Below are 12,747 nucleotides of genomic sequence, written 5' to 3' on the forward strand. Positions count from 1 at the left end.
CGGTTCAAACCCACCAGCCACTCCTCGGAAGGAAGGTTGGGCAATCCTACTTCCGTAGTGATACTGCCTCGGAAACCCAAGGAGTGGTCACTATGAGTCAGGGCTGACTCGACAGCAAACAACAACAACAACAACATGTAATCTAGAGATGATGTAAAGCATACGGGAGGATTTATGTAGGTTGTAGGCAAATACTACTTCATTTTATATAAGAGACTTGAGTATCTGCAGATTTTGGTAGCTGCAGAGGGTCCCCTCTGGATACAGAGGGATGTGTATACTTAAATCTTTCTTTTATTATTCCTACAGAGAACCTATTTTGTTTTCTTTGTATGTCTGACTCCTCCTAAGCTCTCTGCAACTTAAAGCCTACTTTTGTTTTGTTGTGAGTTGTCTTCAAGTTGATTCCGACTCATGGTGACCTCATGTATGCACAGTAGAACTGCTCCATAGGGTTTTTAGGACTCTTATGGAATAAGACTACTAAGCCTATCGGGAGAAGTGCCTGTAGGTGGCTAGTAGTTGTGCTTAACTGTTTGTGCTACCCAGTGACAACTCAGCCTAGTTCCTAATTGTTGCAGTATATAGAGCAGTATTTTTAGCTTTATGGTGGTGGTTATGGACCCCTTTGAGAATTTGATGAAAAACTATGGATCCTTTATCCAGAAGAATGTATGTTACATACAGAATTTTGATTACAGTTTTTGTGGGTTCCTACATATCTCCTATGTCCACCCTATTCAAGAATTCCTGATTCAGATTAGGGATAAGTAAGAGAGAAAGCCTTGCAAATGTAATTTTTCTTTATATTATGAATGAGGAATTCAGAGGTTGATTTAGGTTCTGAAACAAGTAGAAGAAGGTTTGAGTTCCTAATCCACGGGCTGAGCTTTTAGCCGTGAGGCAGACTCCTGTAGAAGGGCTAGTGTATTATAAGAAGCTGGTGTTTTACTGGGTCAGTGAAGTTTTACTGGGTCACGTAACCTGTATGCAACCTTTCTCTTTTCTCTAGCATCATGTATTACCATCAACAGGAATGCTTATGTGTTAACTTTTGCAGTCTGTCTTCATCAGTATTTTGAGGACCAACCTACTGGTGGCTTCAAGAAACTAGAACTCTAGAAACTTGAACTTCAGTCTTTGTATCAGACTATTTTTTATTGTGAGGCAGCACTAGCTGTCTTTATGTGTCCTGAGTATCTTCTGAATTGACATAGCTTTCTTCCTAGTTTATTTGTGTTTGCCACAGGCTGCTTATGTAGTCACAATTTTATTTTACATCTCATAAAGAATAGATTACTATACTTGAGAGAAGTTTTATCTGAAAGAAACTTCTTTGTTCATATAAAAGCTTGAAGGTATGGCATAGAAGCTTCACGTGTACATATGGTATTTTTTAATGTTTTAAATATCCTGATAAACAGTAGGTTCATTTCCTCTGTAAAGCCTTTCCTAATGTCTCATCTCCTCCCAGGACTGGTCATTTCCTCCTTTGTGCCTTTACTGAACCCTGTATGTATTTTTTATTGCATTTCATTCCCTTTATCTGTTTACCCTGTATATCACTATAGTAGACTAAAAGCATCTTTGAGTATATGGTCTTACTCTTTTCTGTGTATAGTGCCTGGTGTGTAGAAGCCACTAAAAACGTTTTATGAACGAACAAGTATATTAAAGACTATTAGGAAGCATTTAAGGCAAAGATTGAAAACTCGGATGTCTTCAGGGTCTAGGCATAAATGAGCTATGGCAACCTGGGTAGCACACGCCTTATCTAAAAACTTTTTATTGAGGTATAATTTACATACAGAAAAGTGTATGTGTGTATGTATATGTGTATCATGGGTGTATAGCACAATCCATTTTCACAAATGGATTTTTTTTTCTTTTACTTGAACCGAACAGAACTGGATTGACCTGTAGGCCACCAGTTTGCAACTTATAACTAAGGATATATGGAGAAATTTACAGTTTAATGTAGTATCACCTTATAGATAAAAGTATCTTAAAGAGACAAGTCAGCCAGTATGTGGACCTTGGTTGAATTCTGGTTTGGAGACCAAATGTTAAAAAAAATTTGTGAAACAGTGGGGGGACATTTCAATATTGACTTGATATTTGATGATATTAAGGAATTAATTATTTTTTATTTGATACAGGTATTTTCTAAACGAATCCTTAGAGATACATACTGAACATTTTATGGACAAAATGATATGATGCTGGAATTTGCCTCAATATAATTTGGGGAGAATTTGAAAACTAGATAAAGAGGTATAAATAAAACAAGATTGGCCATATGTTGATAATTATTGAAACTGGCTAATGAGGACTTGGGGATCATTATATAATTCTATTGTATGTATTTGGCCTTTTCTACCACTAAAAGTAGCACAAGAGTCCAAGTTAAAAGCTTTATAAGATTTTCTGGGTCTGGGATAATTGGACCCTACTGTTAGTGACAGATTGTAAAATTCTGGAACTGAAGATTGCAAAGGTAAAATGGCATTTTCTTTTCTCATTTATAGGACCTGAGAGTCAGTATACTAAGACTGCTCAGGAGATTGTGAACATTTGTTACCAAACATTGACTGAGGTAGGTGGTAAAAGGAAGTTCCCCTTGGGAATCTAGTTTCTGAAATCGTTTTGTTCCCTTGGGTGAGGAGGCCTTCCCTGACGATCCTGTTTTAAAAATGCAACATTCCACCCTTCACCCTGCATCCCCTATTTCCTTCCTCCCTTTCTTTTCCTAATTTTTTTTTTCTAACATACTATGTGCCTAAGGAATTTGACTGCTAACCCGAAGGCTGGTGGTTCAAAACCACCAGCTACTCCTCAGAAGGAAGACTGGGCAATCTACTTCTGTAGAGATACTGCCTCAGAAACCCAAGGCGGGGTTTGAGTCGGAACCAACTTGACGGCAGTGAGTTTGGTTTTTGGTTTATGTACTTACTTATGTTTTTTTATCTTTATCCTGTCACTAGAATAATAAGCCCCATGAAGATAAGGTTGCTCTTTTCTTCTTCCCCTGCTATCCCCAGTGTCTAAAACACATGTTGAATATTTTATTAATAATTTTGAATCATTAATTAGGTGGTGGTGTTGTTTGCCATCGAGTTGGCCCCGACTCATAGCGACCCCTCCTTGGGTTTCTGAGGCAGTATCACTACGGAAGTAGGATTGCCCAACCTTTCTTCCGAATTAATTAGGTATGTACTATGTATTCATAATGAATTAATTCATTGATTTTCTTATTTCTCAGTATGATGAGCATTTGACGCAACTTGAGAAGGATATTTGTACAGCTAAAGAAGCAGCTTTGGAGGAAGCAGAATTAGAAAGCCTAGACCCAATGACCCCAGGGCCCTACACACCTCAGGTGAGTCTGAGGACTAGGAAGTTCCTCTTACAGTTTTCTTGTTGGTTTGGGAAGTTGGGAGCATGTTAACAGATCTGTTTACTGAGATACCATTCTTCTCTGTCCTTCCTCTTCATATGCCTTTCGTGTGCTTTCTTGTCTTCTCAAAGGCTAAGGTGAGTGAGGGTCTTGGTGGCCTTGTTGAATACAGAAGCAGCAGCTGTGGGTGAATGAGTAGGGTGGGGGCTTTAGTTGTTGAAGCAGGATTTGAGGATACCAAATTCCTGATGGCTATGGCCAGAGGAATCCTTTGAATCTCTGTAGCTCTCTTGTTTATGAATTTGAGTTGTAGGACATTCCTAAAAGTGTAGACTTCTCTATAGACATGAGCCACATTGTTCCTGTGCATTATAGATCCCAAATTACTCATTGCCTCAGAGGTATCTCAGTGTAGCCTAGATATCATCCATTTCCTGGATTGACTCCTTCACATTCATCCTTCACATGATGAATGAAGACAGGTAATTATAATGTTCTTAAATTTGCATGTCAAAGGAGTAGGGAACAGAATGAATAAGATATTTTTAGCCTTTCTTGCCTGACTGAACTGCTGGTTTATACTTTATGTATTCTCTTAGAAGGCTAGCATATTTGAAGAACAAAAATAAGCAGAATATAATTGGTATTTGGTTTCTGTATTAGAGGCACTATGATAGAGTGAAAAGGGCATGAGCTTTGGCATAAAACAGGTCTGGGCTTTAGTGTTAGCTCTGCTACTGTTAGCTTTGTGATCTTGGGAAGTTAAATTAACCTTTCTAATTCAGTTCCTTTTTCTCTAAAATCTAATTTTTAAGGTTGTTATAAACATAAATAGATTCATGTGCCTGTCACATAGTAGACATTCAGTAAAACTTTTTCTCCCTTCACTGTATGAAATTTGTCTATAAAGTTTCCAGAGGCCCTTTCAAATTTAGCCAAATGTTTAATGCTAAATTTTGCCAATATCCACAGGACTTTTTTTCCCATTCTACCCAAGTCTGAACTGATAACGCAACCTATGTGATATCTCCCTATCTATCTCTCTTTTACTTTCTCTTTCACCCCAAAACCTAGGTTACTGAGGGGCGAGTTACAAAGAACCCTCAGATACTTCTTCCAGGCCCAGAACAAGGAAAGGCTCTTGGAGTGTGTGGGCAGATTGGGTCAAGGGGGCTTGGGTGAGTGATGTTGCCCAGGAGGGCCCTATTTGCTAATAGGCGCACAGCTTTCACAGGGCCCTTTCGGGTAAGTTAAAGCCTGGGTATTAGCCATCATTCTTCAGGAGAGTCTAGCTCTAGTCTAGGAAGCCTAAGCCTAGTTGTTTGGTAAGTCAGAACTTTGGACCCAAAAGTCATCTTCCTTTCTTCCCTACCCCTCATACCTTAACCTGAAATAGCTGAGGAACACTTGGCAGCTATTCTCCCTCGTGGTCAGTTGCTATTGTTTGGTGTAATTAAAGGATCTCCTGTGAAGGCGAGTTGAGTAGAAGGTGCTGCTTCATTATTCCAGTTCACTCCTTCATCATTCTTTTTACACAATTTGATACAGTAAGGCCAACCCGTGACCTCTTAATTAGAGGAAGATGCTTATGAGTGATGACACTTACTCATTACTGTTCTCAAGCCCAAATGTTATTAGAGTGTTTGCATAAGTTTAACCAGTTAGAGTACAATTCTGCTTATATACAAACATGACAGTAATCAAACCTTACTTCCAAATTCTAAATAGTGGTAGTTAATCATGTGTTTTCAGTCACCTATACCAACCAGAGGGCTGGCAATTCAAACTCACCAGCCACTCCTTGGAAGGAAGATTGGGCATTCTACTTCCATAGAGATTAACCACCTTGGAAACCCAAGGAGGGGGTTGCCGTGAGTTGAAATGACTCGACAGCAGTGAGTTTGGTGTGGTTTTTGGTATTCCAACATAGCTTACTTTGTATTTCCCACACAGCCATTCTTTATAGTCCATACTACACTAAGATTTTGCCCAGAATTTCATTTCCTGATTTTCCCTTCTTTTCTGCATCTGGTTTACCTGTTCTATTTGAATTCTGCTTTCCTGTTCTTTATCCAAAATCCTCTTCTCAGTTTTGCCTGCTTGCTTGTTTGCTTTATTTAAAAAGTAACATTTATGGGTTTTCTGTTGATAAAAAGTAACATGTTAGTTGTAAAAAAAAGAGGAAAGTATAAAGAAGAAAGCAAGTCACCTGTTACCAGTTCTACCACTCATAAAGAACCAACCACTGTGAACACTCTGATGTGTTTCTTTCTAACTTAGGGTGTATATGTGAATATATATTCATAGACATAATTTTAAAATGAAACTGGTCAAGATGGTTATCTGTCTTTTTCCTTTCATTTTACATTGTGAGCATTGTATCATTTCACTACTTAGTCTTTGAAAACACTATATTTTAAAACATGGCTACATAGTATTTCTACCCTGAGTCAGGCATTTTAGCTAACTTTCCTATTCTCTTCTTCATTAGTCCTTCCTGCCCTCCTATCACTGAATGGTCCATTTGCTAATTCCCTGTTCTTTTCAGGGGAAGGAAGAGGGAAGTTATATATTGAGTAACAGGCATTGGGTAAGGAGCTTATATATACCTCTTCCTTCTCACAACCCTGTGAGGTAGGTGTTATCATCCATTGTCTATCATTAAGGAAACCAAGGATTAGAAAGATGAAGTAATTTGTTAAAGTTACGTACTAGGTGATGGAGCTGGGACTCAAACCCAGGGCAGTTTACTCCAAAGCCCATGGTTTTTCACCACACCATTTTGCCTCATAGTAATCTCTAACAGGCTCATAGCTATCAAACCGTTCCATGCTCTTGTCAGAGTTGAAAGGGTTTTGTATCATTTCCTCTCATATCTCTAAATCAAAATATAACACTGGTTATAAAACCCTGGGCCTAAATATATTAAGACAAGTTGGGTATTGGTCAGAATTTTTTAAATTCCCAAAAACTTATCCATAAAGCTATACCAAACTCTGTTTTCCCTTTAACTGAATTACTCTGCATGACCTTTTTCTGGAATGAGTGCTCTAAAGGGAGTTCTCTGCATTTCTGACTCTCTGTACTAAACAAAAGCTAAGTTGTGTGTTTTGTGCCACAGCCTCCTGATTTGTATGATACCAACACATCCCTCAGTATGTCTCGAGATGCCTCTGTATTTCAAGATGAAAGCAATATGTCTGTCCTAGATATTCCTACTACTGCACCAGAGAAGCAGGTAACACAGGTAGGATGTTCTTTTTCTCCTAGTAAGATTGGTAGTATGCTTAGAGGATGGAGGGTGGAGGCAGTGGTGGTGGTGGTGAATGACATATGTCAGGCATAACTGGGCTGGGCCCCTTGGCCCTGGAAATGAAGGCTTAGAAATGTGATTTCAGGGTGGGATGGTGGCAGGTCACGTGACTGGCATTGTCTTCTATCTGTCCCCATGGGCAGAGTCAGGCACAACAGAACTTCAGGGAAGACACAAATGTGAAAAGTATAAGAGGCATCAGAGCAACCTGACAGGTGACTAGAAAGACCAACTGCATTCAGAGACAGAGTTCAAAACAATTGGCCTGCTGCTTTACTGTATGTATGTTATAATCTAAATTAAAATTATGTGTTAAATAAAAAAAAATAATTGGCCTGTTTAAGATGTGTCAGAAGAAATTCCTGATTTTCATTCAGGGTTCCACTGAATAGTACAAAACTCAGGAGGGTTTTTCTTTCCCAAAGAGTCCAACACAAACTAAGGTTAAGAAGGAAAAGCTTCCTTTTGATGATACAGTAAAAGTAGACCCTACCTCTTATTTTCAAATACTGTGTGTGGGAAAATGCACATGCCTGGAGCTGTGTAAACAGCCCCCACTAGCAGTGGAATTGGCTGGGATTTCAGGGAGGAGCATCAGTCCTGTGTGAGAGCCCTTGTTAACTCCTCCGATAGGCACGTCGCTCAATGATGTGCTATTTGTGTTCCTTACTCAGATGCACCAGGGCCGAGGTAGGCTGGGCGAGGAAGACTCTGATGTAGATATTGAAGGGTATGAGGAGGAGGAGGAGGATGGGAAACCTAAGACTCCAGCCCCAGTGAGTATGCTTATAGAAAGCTTATGGTTACATTATACCCTTACATGATAGGAGCCCCAGCAGTATGGGGCAGGCCAAATCTCAAGATGATATCAGAAGGTCTCCATAGTGAGCCCCCAGTTTGACCTTAATACTTGGAACCAGCTAAACAAGTTTATCCATAAAAATTCTTGTGAGGCAGCAAGGGTGGCTGGTGGTGTCTTCTGGTGTCTTACTTGGTCAGTTGATGGGACTTTGACCCTCAGCTGGTCTCATTCAGGAAGGTGAAGATGGAGATGGTGATCTTGCAGATGAGGAAGGAACTGTGCAACAGCCTCAAGCCAGTGTACTGTACGAGGATTTGCTTATGTCTGAAGGAGAAGATGATGAAGAAGATGGAGGGAGTGATGAAGAAGGAGATAATCCTTTTTCTGGTAAGTTTAGCTCCTTTGTTTCTTTTCTTATATAGCTCACCATAGCATCCTCAGGACTAGATAGGAAGCTCTTGGCCACATATGCTGTTATCAGATGCTGACTCTTTTATTGAAGTCCCATTAATAGACTGTAGAGTACTGAGCACTTGCTCATGGGATGATCATATTCATTAGCCTCAGGAAGTGAAGAAATAAAACACAGGAGGTTAAAAAAAAAGTGGCAGTGGAAAAGGCATTGCCTGAAGAACAGCTTTGATTTAAATACTTGCTAAAGATGAGAATGAAGGTGTGGCAACAGAGGGAAAAAAGGCATCTTGATTTGGGATGTTCTGCAGTAGCAGGGTAAAAGTATAGGAAGAGATGATAAGGGGGAGAAACGAAACCCAGATAGGTTGGATTAAGATGGAAAAGGGAATGATAATTTGGATTCAGTATTCCAACTACAGATCTTGCCAGTGTTGACTCTATGCAGTTAAAAGAGAGACCTCTGAGAGGAGGAGTACCTACTGGCAAGATGCCTATGTAGATGTTTGAGAGTGACTGGTTTTAGAAGACCAAGCCAAAGATGTTAATTCTGTCAAGATTATCTGTTGATGAGCCAGGCTCTGTCTCTTTTTATAGCTATCCAGCTGAGTGAAAGTGGAAGTGACTCTGATGTGGGATCCAGTGGAATTAGACCCAAACAGCCCCGTATGCTTCAGGAGAACACAAGGATGGGCATGGAAAATGAAGAAAGCATGATGTCCTATGAGGGAGACGGTGGGGAGGCTTCCCATGGTTTGGAGGATAGCAACATCAGGTAATCAGCAGCAACATGCTACACGGCTGTGGCATTAGTGCCCAGCTATGATGTCAAAGGGCTCAGCATCAGATTACTTTCATCCATCAAACATTTCCTAAGCACCCACTAGGGCCAGGCACTGTGCTAGGCCCTGGGGATACACAGAGGAGCAAGACATATCCTACCCTCAAGAAGCTCACAGTCTAGTAGAAGAGACTGATACAAATAAATCATAAATACAATGTGATAAATGCTATAACATAAGTAAGTTTAAAGTGCCAAGGCACCACTGAGGAGGGAGTGTCTCACTTTGCTTGAAGTAATCAGGGAAAGTTTCACAGATGAGGGAGCATTTGAACTGGGTCTTAAAGGATGAATAGGAGTCTACTAAGTAGATACGGTGGTGGCAGGTGGGGAGATCTTTATCCATGGAACAGTATGTTCAAAGGCACAAAAATAAAAACAGGAAGTTATGTTGCAGAGCTAAAGGAAGTTGTTGGGAATTGAGACTCCAGAAATAGCAAGGTATTATGTTGTAGAAATCCTTAAATGACATGTTAAGACATTTGGATTTTATCCTATTGGTAATGGGAATTGTCACTTTAAGGAAAAGGAAATAACTTAAAATTTGTGTATTAAATAACTCTTAGGGCAATGTGGGACAGACAATGAGGATCCATCAGGAGCAGGGGAAAATGAAGGGACATACTCCACAGCTATTTAGAAGGTAGATCAATTGAATTTAGGAGGTAAGGAAGTCAGATGAATAATGGGTGTGAGAATGTCATTGCAGTAGGAAAGAGGAAGAACAAGTATTGGATGGGTTGAGAAAGGAAGAAAATGAATTTGGCTTTGGATATTTAGCAAGCAGTTACAAAAAAAAAAAAAACTCACTGCCATTGAGTCGATTCTGACTCATAATGCTGACTCTTTGGGTGTCTGAGGTGGTATCTCTACGGGAGTAGATAGCCCGGTCTCCAGCAATTAGAGGCTTATTTATTTATTCATTTAGCAAATATTTATCACTAATACAAAATAACTAAAATGTGACCCCTTCAAGGAGTTCAGTCTAGTAGGGTAAACAGGCAATCACAACATAACATGATAAAGAGCTTCAGAAAAAAAACCAAACTCACTGCCACTGAGTCGGATCCGACTCATAGCGACCCCTCCTTGGGTTTCTGAGGTGGTATCACTGGGAAAGTAGATTGCCCAGTCTTCCTTCTAAGGAGTGGCTGGTGGGTTTGAACCACTAGCCTTTGGGTTAGCAGTCAGATCCCTTAGGCACTATGCCACCAGCGTTCCCAATGATAAGCGCTATTATAATCTAAATTAAAATTTAGTTTGATAGGCAACCACAAGATTTTTCTGGAAGTTGGGTAGGGGCTGGGCGTAGGGAGCTGGTTAGAGAAGGAAAATGAGCTGAATGCCAATAGGAATTACCTAGATAAAGAAGAGAGCAGAGGAAGCAGAGAACAAGAATATATGTATGAAAACACAAGCATGAAACACTTTGAGAACACAAGTAGCTCAATGTGGCTGGAGCCTTTGACTGACCAATATGAGAGTATGATCAGATGATTTAGAGGTAGGTAAGGACCAATTCATGAAGGGCCAGAAAGTTTGGGGCAGCCATTGAATGAGTAGTAGGATCAGATTTATATTTTAGAAAGATTGTTCTGCCCCAGCAGAAAAATGGGCAAAAGACACAAACTAATAATTCACAAAAGAAATGCAAATGACCAATGCATATATGAAAAAATAAATTCTTTAATAATCAGAGAAGTACAGTAGAACAATGAGGTACAATTTTTTTTTTTTAACCTATCAGATTGGCAGAGATTAAAATGAATGGCAATGCCCAGTGTTGGAGAGGATGTGAGGATAAAAGGGCTTTCTACTGGTGGTAATATAAATTGATACTTCTGGGAAGTATAGCAGTTTATCATTATAAATCAAAAACTTAAAAATATGTGTATTCTCTTTGGCCCAAAATTCTTTGTTTAGGAAATTATTCTATGAGCGTAATAAAACACCATCATCAAGATGTTTGTTCAACCCAGTGTTATCACATCATTGTTTCTAATGGTGGAAAAATTGGAGACAGCTTAAATGTCGTAGTGAGAGACTGTTAAATAAATCATGTTACATACATAAGTGGAATACCGTGCAGCTATTAAAATGGTATAGATGTATGTTTATTGACACAGAAAGATGTTCATTATCATTAGTGAAAAAAGCAGATTCCTAGAGTTTATAGCATATCCCAATTTTGTAAATTAAAAAAAATTGTTTAAGCATATAATTGCATAGAAAAAAAAATTGAAGGTCTTATACCAAAAGAGGATCTCTGGGTGGTTGAGTTACTGATTTTTATCTTTTCTTCTGGTGTATATGTTCTAATTTTTTACCAGTGGACATGCTTTACTTGTGTGATTTGTTTATTTAATTAAAATTAAGAATAAACAAACAAACAAAAATAAAGAGCACTCTTGCAGAAGTGTGAAGACTGAATATGAGTAAATTGGAGGAGAGCAAGACTGGAGGCTTGAAGACTTTATTTCAGTAGTATAGGCCAGAGATCACAAAGTCAGCAAAAGCAGTCAGAGTAGGGATGGAAAGGAGGGGATAGAGACATGATATGTTGAAGAGGTAGAATCTTCATGACTGTTGACTAACTGGGTTTGTAGGTGAATGAGGTTGTAAGTTGTAGATGAAACCATGAAGCTGTTAGGGCATTTATGGTCATGTAAGCTGGCAGTAAGTGTGTCGTTCAGGTGTAGAGGAGTTTCTTTCCCTCAGGTTCTTGTGTATATGAATGAAGGTGGCAAGTTGCTGTTTCTGAATAGGATGATTTTTCTCTCAGGGATCTGTAGAACCGTCCAGAACCAGTCATTTTAGTGTTCAGGGGAGGTGAGATGGGCCCTTAGTAACACTGAGAATGGGGCTGGTCAGCTAGGATGGTGCCCGAGCTTGAGAGATGACATGTTTCTCTTCTCAGTTATGGGAGCTATGAGGAGCCTGATCCCAAGTCGAACACCCAAGACACAAGCTTCAGCAGCATCGGTGGGTATGAGGTATCAGAGGAGGAAGAAGATGAGGAGGAAGAGCAGCGCTCTGGGCCGAGTGTACTAAGCCAGGTCCACCTGTCAGAGGACGAGGAGGACAGTGAGGATTTCCACTCCATTGCTGGGGAAAGTGACTTGGACTCTGATGAATGAGGCTTCCTTTGGGCCTCCTTGGTCAGCCTTCCCTGTTCTCTAGCCTAGGTGGTTCACCTTTCCCTAATTTGTTCATATATGTACAGTGTCTGATCTTGAAATCACCAGATTAACTAACACCATAGCCTTTAAGAAAATAGTAAGTAAATAATAATCAACCACCTCTCCTGATCTTCCTGGGACAGTGTCACCCTTTGATTTAAAACAAAGCAACCCCCTCCCCCACTACCAAACAAAAGAGAGAGAGAGAGCGCTCCTTCCTTTAACTCTATTTATTGCTCTTGGTATCATTTTTCCCTGGGGAAGGAAGAGAAATTATGAAAGGACTAATGACTTTATGTCCTCTTGATGTACTAGAAAATTTCCAAGCATGGTATCATCTCAGTTTTCTAATTTGCAGGCTGGAACAGGTGATAGTACCCCTGCTGGGACATGGAATTGGATTCTTGTGGACTCTGTGCCACGTCACACTTAAAAATAAAAACCTATCAAACTGCCAGTTATTTATATTACTTATTTGATTATACAGTGCCTTGTTCCTAAATGGATTTGAGGCATGTAACTGTAAATCTTTAAAACAGCCTGTATGTCAGAAATGATATGTTGCCATATAAATGTGTTCTATCCCTCTACCTACAGGGGAAATGGTAGGGAAATGGTAAGCTTCTGAGGGCAAAGACTGTGTCTTCTGTTTCTTTTCATGATTAGGATATGGTTTTGTGCATAGTAAGTACTTTGAAAATGTTCCTAGAATCATAAAATCCTCAACAGATAATGTATTGAGCATCTGCTCCATGACAAGCACTCTATCAGATCCTTGGGATGCAGATAGCTCACCATCAACTT

At 39.7% G+C, this 12,747-nt stretch overlaps 1 protein-coding gene across 1 annotated transcript in view; it reads left to right on the forward strand.

Moving 5' to 3' along the window:
* Positions 1-11,901, forward strand: part of LOC103212552 (transcription initiation factor TFIID subunit 1) — a 133,982-nt gene extending 122,081 nt beyond the window's left edge. The window contains exons 33-39 of the mRNA XM_042783385.1: positions 2,529-2,596; positions 3,263-3,379; positions 6,519-6,644; positions 7,385-7,486; positions 7,746-7,899; positions 8,521-8,698; positions 11,682-11,901. Coding sequence (XP_042639319.1) covers positions 2,529-2,596; positions 3,263-3,379; positions 6,519-6,644; positions 7,385-7,486; positions 7,746-7,899; positions 8,521-8,698; positions 11,682-11,901 — 965 coding nt within the window. The remainder of the gene's footprint in view (positions 1-2,528; positions 2,597-3,262; positions 3,380-6,518; positions 6,645-7,384; positions 7,487-7,745; positions 7,900-8,520; positions 8,699-11,681) is intronic.
* The last annotated feature ends 846 nt before the right edge of the window (positions 11,902-12,747 follow it).

Source organism: Orycteropus afer, unplaced genomic scaffold (genome assembly GCF_000298275.1).
Source record: "Orycteropus afer afer isolate SDZICR_OR568_19922 unplaced genomic scaffold, OryAfe1.0 scaffold01002, whole genome shotgun sequence".
NCBI lineage: Eukaryota > Metazoa > Chordata > Mammalia > Tubulidentata > Orycteropodidae > Orycteropus > Orycteropus afer.